Raw genomic sequence first — 15,308 nt, forward strand, 5'->3', positions numbered from 1 at the left:
AAAGTGTCCTGAACATTAATCTATCTGCAAATTTGAAATATATAATATAAACACAAGCGATTTATTCAGTGTAGTGAAGCCTCTTCTCCATTGACATCCATTAAAAAAAAAAAAATAAAAAAAAAGGCCTATGGTCTCCTTTCCTGTGTACCCACAGCCGCAGCGTTAGCTGTTACACTTTTTTGGCTAAAGGTTGCAGGCTTCTATAGCTTTGGTTGTGTCGCTTCACTGGGATTCATAAATACTCTCCCATGGCCTCATGGGATATAAAATTTCTATCAAATGTGCACTTCAAAATCTTGATGGAAGAATTAGGTCATCATTGACTTTTGGCCTACTGTTTTTTTTTAATACTATGTATTCGGACATACTACTCTTTTGGCATACTGTTTTTCACATACTAACGTATAGGATGTATTCAATTTCGGACACATGGTAAAAGTTCATAAAAATAAAACTGAAACTAAACTAAACCTTGCACATTGGTGGCTGAAATTTGTAATTACAAGCTGTAAACATGTAATTACAGCATGATAAAGCAACAAAAGGGATGTTCCCTCCGATATATTTACATTAGTGGTCAATAAATATGTGGGTCAGTTTTTAAACTACTAAACCTGTGCTGCATTGAATCTGTCACAGAAAGTTATAAATTCGAATCGCCTACAAATTGATAAGTGAGTAGATTAGCATCAAACTGTTGCAGAGTAAATCATAATAAATAAGTAAACATCCTCCACACCGCAGGTGGCGCTGTGTCTGTGAGATCACTTGTGACCGGGTTCAAAGGTTGTTTCGTTTCAGCATCCTCGTGTTGTCAGTGCTGTGACGTTGTGAACTTCTACAAGTGAGGATCGAATACACCAAGTAAGATAACACTTTCTGAGCTGTGACTATGAATTATAATGTATTTATTTTATGGAGATTTACCACATGTTCTTGTTATGAGTATACTCAAATTTTACGAGACTTAATGGTTTGGTACGCTCTTATGTTGCTCTAGTCTAGACTAACGTTAGAGCACAATGAACGTGTCGCATGATCCGATCTAATATGACAATACTGGATTGAATTGTAATTTTATATTACGTTATATGCTAAAACGTCGTGCTTTATGTGTCGTGTGAGTGTTTGATGTTGTGTACGCATGTTTCTTTAAAAGAGCCTGGCGAAGAGACCCCTTGTCACGAGATGTATGTCAAGATCATACAGTCAAAAAATACAATTCCACAATTTTTGTTTGTAGTAGTGGTTTGCTTTGTATATGAGTTATAATAATTGTTTAAAATATAACTTAAATGTTATTCTGCTCCGCTCTACCCTCAAATTCCAATATCATCGTATTTCTGCTGTAGATGATGGGTAAACAACAGCTAAGTTACACCAATAATACAGCTCTTTTGTATTTATTCCACACAATTTATTAATTGCATAATTTTTGCTGGACAAAACGATATTTTGATAATATTTTTGACGTTTCCTTGTACAAAAACACTTCTCATCAAGAGTGCAAAATAGACAGTTGTGCACAGTCTACACACACACACACACACACACACACACAAACAAACTTAACTGAAATTACCCTCAAAATCAAAAATAATAAATATATATATAATTTGACTATAATATAGTACATTTATTTCACTTAAAAAAAAAACCTAAATAATTATGCTTATTGTCTTCAGTCAGTTTTGAACTCCAGGATCACAAGTGAGACCCCAAGTTTAAGAATACCAGAGGGTTAAAGAATTGTCTATTTTTCTGCAGTCATGTCGTACACTTGCATCAGCTGCCGTGTGCAGTTCTCTGATGGCGAGGTCCAGCGGGCACATTATAAAACAGACTGGCACCGCTATAATCTGAAGAGAAAGGTTGCAGACATGCCTCCGGTCACCGCAGAAAACTTCGAGGAGCGAGTGCTGGCACAGCGGGCCGCCGCTGAGCAGCAGAGCCTGGGTGACGGGTCGGCCTACTGCGCCACCTGCAACAAAAAGTTCTCCACTGACAACGCCTACACCAATCACATTCAGTCCAACAAGCACCAGCAGGCTGAGAGGAAAGCCCTGGCCGCCGCCCAGGAGACTGTCCAGCGAATGAACGAGAAGAATCTGGAGAAAGGGGCGGAGCTAGACAAAGACGCACAGAATGAAGCGCTTCAGAAAGCACTCATGGAGCAACAGAGACACACCCCCTCTAAAGCCACACCCACTGAGAAACGGGTCAGGCAGCGGCCCGACAAACCGCCTCGGCTGCAGTGGTTCGAACAGCAGGCCAAGAAGATCACAGAAGAGGAAGGTGAAGAAGAAGAAGAGGAGGAGCAGGAGGAAGGTAAGAATGATTAAAAAACACAGATACAGAAATTGTTGTCATTATTATGTTTGTTTTCTTGCACAGTTGAAATGTTAAAGACAGTTCATATTCACTAATATTACCGATTTAACTGCACTGACACTATCGGACGAGAAGGAAAAAATAATTGAACTGAATTGAGCTGGATAATGACACTAACTTTGCAACATTAAACCTTTTATTGAACAGAATTGAATCATCATTAAACTGACTTGAGCTGAATATTAAACTGAATTAAAACAACATTGAGCAAAACTGAGCTGAATAGTCACTTGTTTTATGAAGAACTGCTTTATGGCTGAAATTGAATGTTTCATAATTGATGAACTTTGCAAAATTGACACTGTTATTGAACTGAACTGAATCAAATCAAGATTAATTTTACAACATTAAAGTCCAACTGAAATCAAAATTGACCCTATTTACTTTGTTAGCGCATATTACTAGTCTTGTGGTGAACAATTCATCCGTGCAAGTTAAAACACCGAAAAAAATTGTTTGCCGTCGTAATCTTTAATCAAAGTCTGAAAAGTTACTTCCGGTCTGGAATGGCGTCCCTTCTCTGATGACGTGGGTTTGACGGCTTGGTTTGGGAAACGCTTAACCACTCCCCTCAAGTCGTTAGTCTGTAATGAGTGAGAGATGGAGAGAGGAGGAGCGCTAGAGTAAAACCCTGCCCTCTGTTCAATATTCCTTTTCACTGGGAAATACGTCACAACACTGGAGAAAAGTCGTTTGCAACTTCCGGTTCACGCGGACTTTAACACTGTTAATGGACCACTTGCACTGAGGTTCATGACCAACTTCCGTTTGGAAATAGTACGAATCACTTATTTCCGGTTATGTTTACTTTCAATGTACTGTGGTCAATGAGTTGAACAAAAGTCACCTAAAATGAGTGTCCGCAGTAAGATAAAAAAATGTGGCAATTTTAATTGACAGAAGGTATATTCTGATTTTTACTGTGTGCAGAACTTATCGGAACATGAAGTTTTAATCCAACCCAAGCCGATCTGATTCTGAGAAAGCAGCGGGTGTTAAAAATACGTCATAATTTCACCACAGGGTGTCAGTGTTCGTCTAAACTAGTGACCGCGACGCTGAAGTGCATGAGAACAGATGAATAACATCAGTACGAACCACAAACATTTATTTATTTGGATTAAATATTTTAATATCAAGTCATTTTCAATGTCAATCTTTTCACTATTTACATGTTTATGCTCAAAATGCTATAATATTATTCAAAGTAGTTGACTGTCATTCTCATCTACGCTGTGTACGTCACTGATTAAATAGCCTAGCCTACTTAACATTGTTACAGGCACCTCGCGAGCATTCATTCATTCAGCTATTTTAAAAGACTGGAATAAACACCAGCGCACACAAGCAATCCTTTTAATAGTCAGTTTCATTTAAAGATGTAAACCCAACAGGTATGAAATGTCAGAAAGAGAAAAAAACTGTTAATGAGAAGACGAGCATATAGGACTGCTTCAGCTTAGTGGATAAATATATTTAGCCTATTTATTATTCAGAATGCACAGTTGGAAAGAAAATATATTTATAGGAACATTTCAGCAGGCTCAAGATAATTAATACAGAGATCATTATTCATTGTTTTAATCAATTGGGAGCCATAAAACATAGTGATAATGTAGGTGCGCTGAACGCTCTAATCGGAAACTCCCGATATGTACTAACTAGAACGCGGAAGTAGTTGTGCAAGTAGTCCATTGTTCTGTTTAATAATGTGAAGCTGCTTTGAAACAATCTGTATGGTATAAACCCTATATAAATAAATGTGATTTGGCTTTGCTTTGAAACTGCTAGCTAGTTAAGAGTGTTTGTTTTTCATTGAAGAATGGGAGGACGTTGATGAGGATATGGATGGTGATGATGATGATGAGGATGAAGAGGAGATGGAGGAGGCCTCCACATCTGGGGCAGCTCTGGCCCCTGGTGCAGTTCCAGCGACAGACTGTCTGTTCTGTGGACATCATTCACGCACGCTCTCCCGAAACATGGCTCACATGACCAAAACACACAGCTTCTTCCTCCCAGATATTGAGTATCTGGTGGACATGAGAGGGCTTATTTTATACCTGGGTAAGCCAGAGAGAGAACTGAAGTTATGAACCGGCATGGAATTGTTTTTTGGTTTTTAGAAGTTGGTCTTTGAAAATGTTTCTGCCATCAATCTTTGTGTTTCTCCGTGTATTTTTCTGTAGGAGAGAAGGTTGGTGTTGGTAAGGTGTGCCTATGGTGTAATGAAAAAGGCAAGTCATTCTACTCTACAGAAGCAGTTCAGGCACACATGACCGACAAGAGTCACTGCAAACTCCTCACAGACGGAGACGCGGCGCTTGAGTTTGCAGACTTCTACGACTTCAGGTACGTAACATGGGCATCTGTTAATATCCTCTGACCAGATGTTTTGTTGGATTGTCATTTTCATATTACATGATTTCTAATAATCAGTTAAATGGAAAAAATTATATATTCTGTTAATATACTCACCCTCAGGCCATCCAAGATGTAGGTGTCTTTTTTTTTTCTTCAGTAGAAGGAAGATTTTTAGTTTAAACCGGGCTTCTAGCTGAAACCGTGGTCTTTGTTGATTCATATCGTGCAAGTCAACGGCTACCGTCACTTTGAGAGTCTTAAAGAAACATATACAGGCAAAACAAAATGCAATTATGTGACAGGAAGCACTCAGTTTGCAGAGGCTGTGGATTACAGGTAATTACAGGTAAATATTGTTCTGTTCTACTGAAGAAAAAAAGACATACAGTACATCTTGGATGGCCTTAGCGTGAGTAAATCGACACCAATTTTTTGGTGAACTATCCCTTTAATGAGGAGAAAGGGTAAAATTAAACAAACTATGGTAACAATAAAATTCTATATATTAACATTTGTTAATGCAATAATTGATAAGAAATGACAGTGGACAATGTTTTTACAGTATTTATTCACCTTGCTTCGTGTTAAATGTTATACATTCTAATACAAGCCTCGCAAAATTTCAAAATCGCTGGTAGCACTTAAGGCAGGCACTCTTCAGATTTTGGTAGCCCGAAATGAATTTTACTAGCCCAAATAAAAAGACAATTTTGAATGTAGAAAATTGTTTGGGAGTAGTGCTGTCGTCAGTTAAACGTGTTATTAACGGCGTTAACGCAAACCCATTTTAACGGCGTAAATTTTTATATCACGAGATTAACGCTCTTTTTGGCCTAGCAAACTTTGTAGTTTTTTTCACATACTGTTGCAACAACTAGTAACGTTAGAAAAACTACAACACCACACTGGATCTAGCTAGACCGGAAGCAAAACAACAGGTACGCCGCGCACACTTGTTTGGGCTTGCGAGCCGGCCGAAGTGTAGCAGGCTAACGTTTTGAGTGGATGGCGAGCGCGAGACGCCGAAATGGATTCCAATAAGATTCTGAATGGAAAGTTTACTTTTAAAAACTTGCCAAATGGTTCCATTGACAAGACCAAAGTGATCTGTGTGTTTTGTCGTTGTGAACTGAGCTATCATCGCAGCACGTCCAGTCTGAAATACCACTTGATGGCCAAGTATTCTCTGATGCGATTATTTGCTCCAAGTGAGAATGTTAGTGTGAAATTGAACACTACAGTATATGCCAATGTTGTTTTCAATAAAAAAGCATCTGCACAAAGCAAGCCGATCCACTTTTCCATGTTGATAAGAGCATTAAAATGAGAAAAAAACAATGTGACAAAAAAAAATCAAGGGACATTTAGAATAGATAAAAATGTGACTATGACATTAATGCGATTAATCGCGATTAAATATTTTAATCGTTTGACAGCACTAGTTAGGAGTCAAAACATCAAGCAAAAACTTTTTAAAAACACATATCAACAATCGGATATAAAATAATCAAATTAGAATCATCAATACAAATATGCATCTGGTTCTAACTGAACTGAACTGTGTGTGAACATTATGGAACATGAATCAGTCTGTGTCAGATTCTGAATCGGAGATATCAACTGAAGTCATAGATGAGAAAATGCCACTCGATGTTGAAGTGCTCCTGTGCATCAGTCTCCACTTCCCTGCTCTTTTTTTTCTTGCCGGGGTTTTATGTTTCTGGTGTCTTGAACCTATTCCAGAAAACATCCAGGAACTAACTGCCTTGTCAGGGCAAAAAGATTATATGAAATATGAAAATAAATAATGACTCTTTGAAGTTTTGACACTTTTCTCTGATTGTTCCGGTACAAGATTGTAAGCATCAGGAGTTTTAAAAACAGTGTCACCTTGTGGCAGGTCAAGTTCATAGCAGCCATAAACCAGAGCACGCAGCTCTGTTGTTTTAAAGCCTGACAACGCTAAAAGTGTTCATTTTCTAATTAAGATGGAATAATAATAATACCAGACTTTTTTGAGGCAAGTAAATGGTGCTCTAATTGTTTTATGCTGTTTATATAGCAGAATATATGATGGTCAAGTCACCTTCATTTATATAGCGCTTTTTACAATACACATTTCTTTTGTTTCAAAGCAGCTTTACAGTGATAGGCACGGAGATTCATGAGAAATTGCGCTTGCGGATAAATCAGCATGATCAAAAACTTGGCGGGTCATATTTTTCCTTAATAATGTGAATAAAGGGAGGAATTTGATTACACTATTTCAGATAGACCGTTGGGCAGGCCAGTAATGCATTTTGGTAGCCCGACTGGAAAACACAATAGAGAATCAATAGGCTGGTGATCTATAGATCACATAGCGATTTTGCGAGCCCTGTAATACATTTTTAACATTTGAAGTTGTATAAATTTACTTTAGGTACAGTGTTATTTTAGTTTTAGTTTTAGTTTGATAAAAACCGTTGCAAAAAAAAAAAAAACTCAAAGTGTTATTGTATCAACAAGTATAAAATGAATAACAAATGTTGTGGCTTTTATATGTAAAAAAGACTTATTTTTAAAGAAGTTTTACATAAGTATAGATATAAATAGTGTTCCCCACCATTACTGAGTTTCAAGTTTAAGTACAAACTTCATCAGACCTGTGAAGGAATTTTCCCTTAACCTAACTATCCGGCTCTATCTATTGGTTCCCGTCCCTGACGTCCCCACTCTATAGATCACCGGACTACCTGGCTCCATTTATTGGTTCCCGTTCTTCACGTCCCCACTCTATAGATCACCAGCCTTTAACTTAACCTAACTACCTAGGTCTCGTCTCCTGGCGACGTCCCTACTCGGGTAGCTGATTTCTGAGTATCGTCTCCTGGCGACGTCCTCACTTTGAAATCTTTCCCTAAACTAAATTACTTCCTAAACTAGCTTCCTACCTAAACTAGCTTCCTGCGCAGGAATAAATTGATAAACAGACCTGCAATTGTCCTTTAAATGCTTTAATAACGGCCGGGAGAGTCTTCGAGCAGTTCTCAGAGAACTCTCCCAAGAAGAATCAAGGCCGGAGGATCTCAGACAAATTCCATTGAGACATCCCACCGTAAAACACATATACAACAGTTTTGATAGTATAGAGGTATGACATAATGTCAGGCTGCATTACATAATATCCCCACTATTTGATTGGCTCTTCATATGCAAACCCCTCTGTTACTAGGTAAAGCAAACTCTGATCTTGTGGTGACTTCATCTGTAATCACAAGATTCTAACAGACTGTCTAGTTTCATTTCCCAAAACTAAGTTATTTTTACATACATACGCACATAGTCAAAGACACAAGTTTTCCATTGGTTTCGTACAGTACATCCTGTTCCAATGTTAGATGTTAAATAAGGTTAATGTTATAAACATGGTTAGTTTAATATACAGTTTAAAATTTCTACGACAGATCCATCAGGAGTAGTAATAAAAGAATATTGTATTTTTAATGTAAACAATTAAACATTCTTGTCCTTCTAAAATGACAGGAGCAGTTATCCTGATGCTAAAGATGGAGATGATGTGGAGATGAAGGATGGTGAACTGCCTGATGAAAAGACTGTAGAGATTGATGACGAGACGCTGGAGCTCACTCTGCCATCAGGTACTGATTGACAGCTGTATTTACTGCTATTGTAAGAATATTATAAGTGTTTATATTTTAGACCTGATGGGATGGTTTTCGTGGGAAATTGTGTACTTGCATCACTCTCGTCATATTTGTAAAAAGTGGAGGCATAGGTTACAACGAATGAATGAGAAAGGTTGACATGGAGCTGCTAAATCTCCAACTTCTGGGGAATCACCCATTTAAAAAAAAAAAACACAGAACAGAGGACACATCAGGCTTTCACTCTTGAAAGAACATTTCTCTGAATCCTTTAAAATGCATATAGGACCAAACTGTTTTTGCTTTGTTACAGGTGCTAAGATCGGCCACCGCTCCCTCATGAGGTACTATAAGCAGAGGTTTGGTGCTCAGAGGGCACTGGTTCCTGCACATAACCAGAAGGCTGTTGGTCGAGTCCTTAAACAGTACAAAGCTCTTGGCTGGGCAGGAGACTTCGGTAAGTTACATGTTACTGTAGTAGATAGTGTGCAAGCTAAATATTTTAGTGATGGTCCAGACGTAGAGTAATCCACCATTTGGTTTTGTAAATGTGGTTCTACCAGTCCTTCTCTTTCACTGGTGGTTAACTTATTTCTGCACCACTGAGTGTTTAAAACGTGCCTTGTCTTGCAGGTAAGGGCTTCATGAGCCAGCAGCAGAAGGACATGCAGTATGTACGAAGGATGAAGTCCAAGTGGATGCTTAAGATTGGCATGGGCAATAACACCACCAAACAGACTCATTTCAGACTTCAAGTCATGTTCTAAATCGGTAGACATAAGCATCAGTAGACATCAACTTTTCAGAGTTATTAACAGTAGTGGAGTCTACCATGAGAATCATCTGTGTATATTGATTCAGCTGAGATGTTAACTGCTGCTAATATTAAATCAGAATGACTTGGAAATAAAACCAATGTCACGAATAAAGGTGGAACGTCATACAAACGTGATTGAGTATACGAGGAAACATTGTGCTTTAGATATCTGGAGATCCAAATCATGTGCTGCTCAAGCATCAACGTGGGATTGCCAGTTTTGTTTTTGTAGAGTATTCACAATGACCTTTATTGTTTATAATCTGACAAGATTTAATAAAATATAAAAAGATACAAATATTATACTGACAACTTCTGTATTATAATTCTGTGTGAATTATCAATAAAATTTGCAATGTCTGTCTTGGTGTTTAGGATTTCTTTCAGAAAATAAATATAAATATGTAGTGCCTGTTAAAACTGATATGAAATCATTGTTTTATAATATGGTATAAATAAATAATGAAAAGGTACTAATACAGGAACCAAACGCTTATTCTAGTAATTGAGAGCCATTGTACTCCTGGCCGATAGACCGCGCTGTTTCACCGTGTAATCCTGCTGCTAAAGCTCGAAGGTCACGAGGAAGTTAATAACAATATTTGTACAGATCTTTTAGTTGTAGGCAAAATGTCAGAAGATTTAGTACCTTTGTGATATAATGTGAAATCAGCTGAAACTCCCTTCACCTCGGACACAGTAGGTTTCCTACCCGATATTATCTGTAAAACGATAGCGAATGTTAATGAACTAAATGATCAAGGCACCAGCATCTAAATCATGTGTGTTAAAACTGAACCATTTAATTTAACTGGTGCAGATATAAACCATGGGATAACCATCTATCTATTATCTATTCTCTCTCTCTCTCTCTCTCTCTCTCTCTCTCTCTCTCTCTCTCTCTCTCTCTCTCTCTCTCTCTCTCTCTCTCTCTCTCTCTCTCTCTCTCTATATATATATATAGTAATGATGTATCGGAATGTAATATATAATAATGTTTATATTATGAGACCGCATCATTATTATAGAATTTTCTGCAACATGTAAATGATACTGTGATCACTGTGATATATCTGTTGGTTCATTTCAACCATCATTTATTCCTTACCATCCCTGTGCAGTAAGACTAAAGTTAAATATGTATCTCATAACAATATCTGTCCATATAATAATGGCAAACTAGGTTAAAAAATTACGATATTTGCAGTTTGAAATGTAATTACTCTGTATGTGTCATGCTCTCTCCACTACAGATAATGGGGATCTTTCCGAGGTTCGCAAGACTTCCTCTGAAGTCCACATTCATTTGGTCACAGTACAGCTCTGCTCTCAGTGCAGTGGGCCGAGAGACCTCAGACAGAGCTCTGATAGTGTCCTCGAGCCAGCTGATTCAGCATCGCTGTGTGCACAGCAGAGGGTTGGGAGCGAGCCCAGCCAACCCGGGTGATGCTCCTCCACGGTTACCCTTCTCCAGGGTCACACAGAAAGACCTTGCCTTCTTCAGAACACTCCTGCCTGGAAGAAGCATCACTGATCCAGACCTGCTGAAGTCCAGCAATATAGACTGGCTTAAGACAGTGCAAGGTGTTTTGCAAATCTTGCTTACTATTTGCATTTCCTAAAGAATAGTTTAAAAGTTTTGGGAATGTTCTATCAATGTACATAAATGATTTCATCACATTTTAGTTGAAAAAATATATTGAAATATTATCGATAATATATCGTTATGAAAAAAATATATTGATATATCGTACAAACTCAATATAATGCCTTTGCAGCCCTAATGTAAATGATTCAAAAACAATCTTCAGTAGTTTAATACTAATAATAAGTATTTAGAAAAAAAAAAAAAAAAAAACAATCATAATGTTTGAGGATTGTAATATTTGTAACACTTTACAATAAGGTTAATTAGTTTACATTAGTTAACTACATTAGTTAGCATGACCTAATAATGAACTGCACTTACACAGCATTTATTAATCTTTGTTAATGTTAATTTCAACATTTACTAATACTTTATTAAAATCTTGTTAACATTAGTTAATGCACTGTGAACTAACAAGAACAATGACCAGTTGTATTTTTATTAACTCACGTTAACAAAGATTAACAAATACAGTAACAAATGTATTGCTCATGGTTAGTTCATGTTAGTTAATATATTAACTAATGAACCGTATTGTTAAGTGTTACCCTAATATTCAAGAGTGGTAATATTTTAATTAATGTTTTTTTGTTGTTTCTGGCAGGTAATAGTGAAGTACTCCTGAGACCCAAAACAACAGAGGAGGTCTCTCAGATCCTTCGGTCAGATTTCCATGATCACATTGAATTTTGTATTGTGTATTTGGTTACAAGACTTGTTTTCTTGAATCATCCTCTGTTTTTCCACAGGTACTGTAATGATCGGAATCTGGCAGTGTGTCCGCAGGGAGGGAACACAGGTCTGGTGGGAGGAAGTGTTCCTGTGTTTGATGAGATAATCCTCTCCACTTCTCTAATGAACCAAGTCATGATGTTTGACGGCATCTCAGGTGTGCATATATGTCTGCTTGCTAGATCAACTTTTTATCTGTTATAACTTTACATGTATCATCTGTTATTAGGGACAGTTAAATATAAATAAACAAATCATTATACCTTACTACAAAGAGATTAATCTGGCTTTCAGGTATCCTCACTTGTCAAGCAGGCTGTGTGTTAGAGAACCTGTCTCACTATCTCGAGGAAAAAGACTTCATCATGCCACTGGATCTAGGGGCAAAGGGAAGCTGCCATATAGGAGGCAATGTGTCCACTAATGCAGGGGGTCTCAGACTGCTGCGCTACGGGTCGCTTAGAGGGACAGTTCTGGGCCTGGAAATGGTGAGCACCTCCATCTTAACAAAAATGAACACTAACATGAGATGTTTTCCAACTCTGAATGTACAGTAGATCTCAAACTTTTTGACTCCAAGGCCCCCCATTGTCCACAACAATATTCCAAGGCTCCATAACTTGTCCAGTTGATACTTGATAACGATTTTCAAACATAATTTTCATCCAACATTGTACATTCATGAAGTATAGTAAAATGGCCATGGAATTGTGAAATTATATTAATTTGCATATCTTTTCTTGGAATTATTATTATTTTTTATTTTTTTTTATCAGGCCATCTCATACAGTATATCCAGGTTGAAGGGGTGAATTACGATAAGAAGTATCTTGATTTTCATTGTTATTTTAGCTTATTTTGTTACATTTGTTACATTTGATACATTCTAACATGTGTGGAGTTAGAATTCAGGCTCTTTTTATATGATATCCAAAAGTCCCTGAATGGCTTTAAGTTGTATTCTTGCCTATCTTTCACGTGTAGGTTTTGGCAGATGGGCGGGTCTTGAACAGCCTGGCCGCACTTCGCAAGGACAACACTGGTTATGACCTCAAGCAGCTTTTTATTGGCTCAGAAGGGACATTAGGGGTCATTACTGCCGTTTCCATCCTGTGCCCCCGCAAGCCTAAAGCTGTCAATGTAGCATTTTTAGGTAAAATGACACGTCAAATGTAAAGTACATTTCAAACTTGCTAAAGATATTATGGGCCATTCACAACAAGGATGATAAATATAACTATAAAGTATTAATAATCATTCTAATAGGGAAGTCCACACCACAACTATTACGATATATAACAACACAGAAGAGCTTGAGCATTTAGAGCAGTAGACGACATAACACGCAATTGTACATTGTGGTCTTTATAGTTATCATGCTTGGTGTAAACTGGCCTTTACTGTGTGGCTACATCAACTTATTGCAGTTCCTCATGTGTTTTGCAGGGTGCTCCAGCTTTCAGCAACTGCTGGAAACATTTCAGATTTGTAGAGGGATGCTGGGAGAGATCCTGTCTGCTTTTGAGTTTTTAGATGCTTCCTGTATGAAACTTCTGGAAAAGCATCTGAAACTCACTAACCCCATCACTGGTAAACAGTAGTGTCATTACTGTTACAAGAGCATTTAAAGGGATAGTTCACCCACAAGTGAAAATTCTGTCATTAATTACCAAACCCGTAAGACTTTCCTTCATCTTCGGAACACAAATGAAGATTTTTTTGATGACATCTGAGAGTTTTCTGTAGCCTACTCTCCATTGACAGTTACGCAACTACCACTTTGACGTTTCAAAAAGTTAATAAAGAGATCGTAAAACTAATACATATGAATTGAGCAGTTTAGTAAAAAAAAATTTTAATTGATGAACAGATTGAATTTAGACTTTTCACCAACCATTCACATTTAAACATTGATCAGCGAACATAAACAGAAGCTCAACTGAACCTGCTTGACGCACGAGAACAAACCTCATGCAGAAGCTCAAACGTGTCGCGTAACACGAGAATGAACCTGATTGGTTCTTGCTGAAGCTGAAACGTGATGTGTAACACGAGAATGAACCTCATTGGTTCACCCACGTCAAGCGAACATGCTTGAGCTTACGTTTGCCACAACTGATGTGTGAGCTGATGAATGTTTAGATGTGAATAAAAGCCTAAATTCAATCTGTTCACCATTTGAAGCGTCAAAGTGGTAGTTGCGTAGCTGTCAACGTTCTCAGATTTCATCAAAAAGATCTTCATTTGTGTACCGAGGAAAGGCAGAAAGTCTTACGGTTTTAAAACAACACGAGGATGAGTAAACGATGACAGAATTTTCATTTTTGGGTGAACTATCTGTTAAAAGCTACATTTAAACATGCATTTAGAGCAAATAGAATGGATTTTCAGGTGGACTTTAAAATTATGAATGAAGATTTTTCATTTGTTTTTATTGGACTCTTAAATGTTTTAAAGTAGAATGATTGTGTTGCAGAAAGTCCCTTTTACATTGTCATCGAGACCGCTGGATCCAACGCAACCCATGATGAAGAAAAACTACACAACTTCCTTGAGGAGGTCATGACATCATCTCTGGTGACTGATGGGACAGTTGCGACAGAGGCGACAAAAATCAAGGCACTCTGCTCACTTGTGTAGTGGATCGATTGGCAGAATTCAACATTTTTCTGTGACGATTGTTCTGTCTAGCTCTAAAGGTCTTGTGTTATATACAGGCATTGTGGTCTCTGAGGGAGAGAGTCACAGAAGCTCTGACACATGAGGGCTACACCTACAAATATGACATCTCCCTCCCTGTGGAAAAGATCTACGATTTAGTTCAAGATATGAGGGGGCACCTTGGAGACATGGCCAAGAATGTTGTCGGTTATGGACATGTTGGTATGGTTACCTTTTTTTTTCTTACAATAATTGCTGGACTGTGTCTAAAGCTGGAATAGACTACTTGACTTTTTGCTATGATTTGCAAAAGTCAGAGCAAGTCTGCAGTCACAGAAAATTCTGTAATGGAAATCGTGCGCAGACTCTGATTCTAGTCTAGTCATCTAGTCATCAAACATGTTTGATATTTTAAGCTGATTTTAGAACATATTTTTTACATTTGTCATATTTATTTGATTTTGATCAAGCCTAGCTTCTTTCAAAAACAAAAAAATTCTACAATAGTGTACTTATGTGCACAAAGCCTTAAACAGTGGGTTCAGACCTCCTCAAACCCTGACCATAATTCATATCTTGGTTTTCAGTATTTCTTCTTTTTTTCTTTTCTTTCAGGTGATGGAAATCTTCATCTGAACATCACGTCCCCCTCTAAAGACCCCGCTCTACTGGCTGCCATTGAGCCGTATGTGTACGAGTGGACAGCCAAATGGAAAGGCAGCATCAGTGCCGAGCATGGCTTGGGTCTGAAGAAGAGAAACTACATTTACTACAGTAAATCCTCAGAGACAGTCGCCCTCATGGGCAGCATTAAAGCCATGCTGGATCCTAAAGGCATTCTCAACCCTTACAAAATGCTGCCAGACAACATACACTAATAAGTTTGATGGTATTCATGATTTCTATGAAAAATTACTGTATTTATTTTACCACGGTGTTATTGTAAAACTATTTTATGTTGAACGGAGCATAATAGATTAAAATCAAAGTATTTATTTTGTTCAGTGTTGTGTTTTAGAAGTGATGCTTTAAAACTACACTATGT

The 15,308-nt window shown here is 37.7% G+C and overlaps 2 protein-coding genes across 3 annotated transcripts; both read left to right on the plus strand.

Annotated features, from left to right (window-relative positions):
- The first annotated feature begins 745 nt into the window (after window positions 1–745).
- znf622 (zinc finger protein 622) lies at window positions 746–9,582 on the plus strand. Its single transcript, XM_084410170.1, has 7 exons — window positions 746–867; window positions 1,771–2,331; window positions 4,216–4,461; window positions 4,584–4,746; window positions 8,284–8,399; window positions 8,719–8,862; window positions 9,039–9,582. Exons 2-7 carry the CDS (start codon window positions 1,773–1,775, stop codon window positions 9,170–9,172), a joined length of 1,362 nt encoding a protein of 453 aa, XP_084266296.1. The 5' UTR covers window positions 746–867; window positions 1,771–1,772; the 3' UTR covers window positions 9,173–9,582.
- A 172-nt stretch (window positions 9,583–9,754) lies between these two features.
- Window positions 9,755–15,267, plus strand: d2hgdh (D-2-hydroxyglutarate dehydrogenase). Of its 2 annotated transcripts, XM_084410941.1 has the most exons (10): window positions 9,755–9,921; window positions 10,476–10,806; window positions 11,475–11,532; window positions 11,620–11,759; window positions 11,897–12,090; window positions 12,587–12,755; window positions 13,049–13,192; window positions 14,079–14,221; window positions 14,320–14,485; window positions 14,879–15,267. In XM_084410941.1, exons 2-10 carry the CDS (start codon window positions 10,479–10,481, stop codon window positions 15,139–15,141), a joined length of 1,605 nt encoding a protein of 534 aa, XP_084267067.1. In that variant the 5' UTR covers window positions 9,755–9,921; window positions 10,476–10,478; the 3' UTR covers window positions 15,142–15,267. The 2 variants fall into 2 exon arrangements, with proteins under 2 accessions (XP_084267067.1, XP_084267066.1); XM_084410940.1 differs by having other exon boundaries at window positions 9,780–9,921; window positions 11,475–11,759.
- The last annotated feature ends 41 nt before the right edge of the window (window positions 15,268–15,308 follow it).

The sequence above is a fragment of the Rutilus rutilus genome (genome assembly GCF_951802725.1).
Source record: "Rutilus rutilus genome assembly, chromosome: 6".
NCBI lineage: Eukaryota > Metazoa > Chordata > Actinopteri > Cypriniformes > Leuciscidae > Rutilus > Rutilus rutilus.

What these genes read in the sequence shown, in the direction of transcription:
- d2hgdh (XM_084410940.1), top strand. Translation starts at nt 10,479, where the DNA reads ATGGGGATCTTTCCGAGGTTCGCAAGACTTCCTCTGAAGTCCACATTC. An exon ending in GATGTTTGACGGCATCTCAG is followed by an intron (nt 11,760 to 11,896) that starts GTGTGCATATAT and finishes TCTGGCTTTCAG; the next exon opens with GTATCCTCACTTGTCAAGCA. An exon ending in TGTCAATGTAGCATTTTTAG is followed by an intron (nt 12,756 to 13,048) that starts GTAAAATGACAC and finishes TGTGTTTTGCAG; the next exon opens with GGTGCTCCAGCTTTCAGCAA.
- znf622 (XM_084410170.1), top strand. Translation starts at nt 1,773, where the DNA reads ATGTCGTACACTTGCATCAGCTGCCGTGTGCAGTTCTCTGATGGCGAG. An exon ending in AGAGGAGGAGCAGGAGGAAG is followed by an intron (nt 2,332 to 4,215) that starts GTAAGAATGATT and finishes TTTTCATTGAAG; the next exon opens with AATGGGAGGACGTTGATGAG. An exon ending in TGGCTGGGCAGGAGACTTCG is followed by an intron (nt 8,863 to 9,038) that starts GTAAGTTACATG and finishes CTTGTCTTGCAG; the next exon opens with GTAAGGGCTTCATGAGCCAG.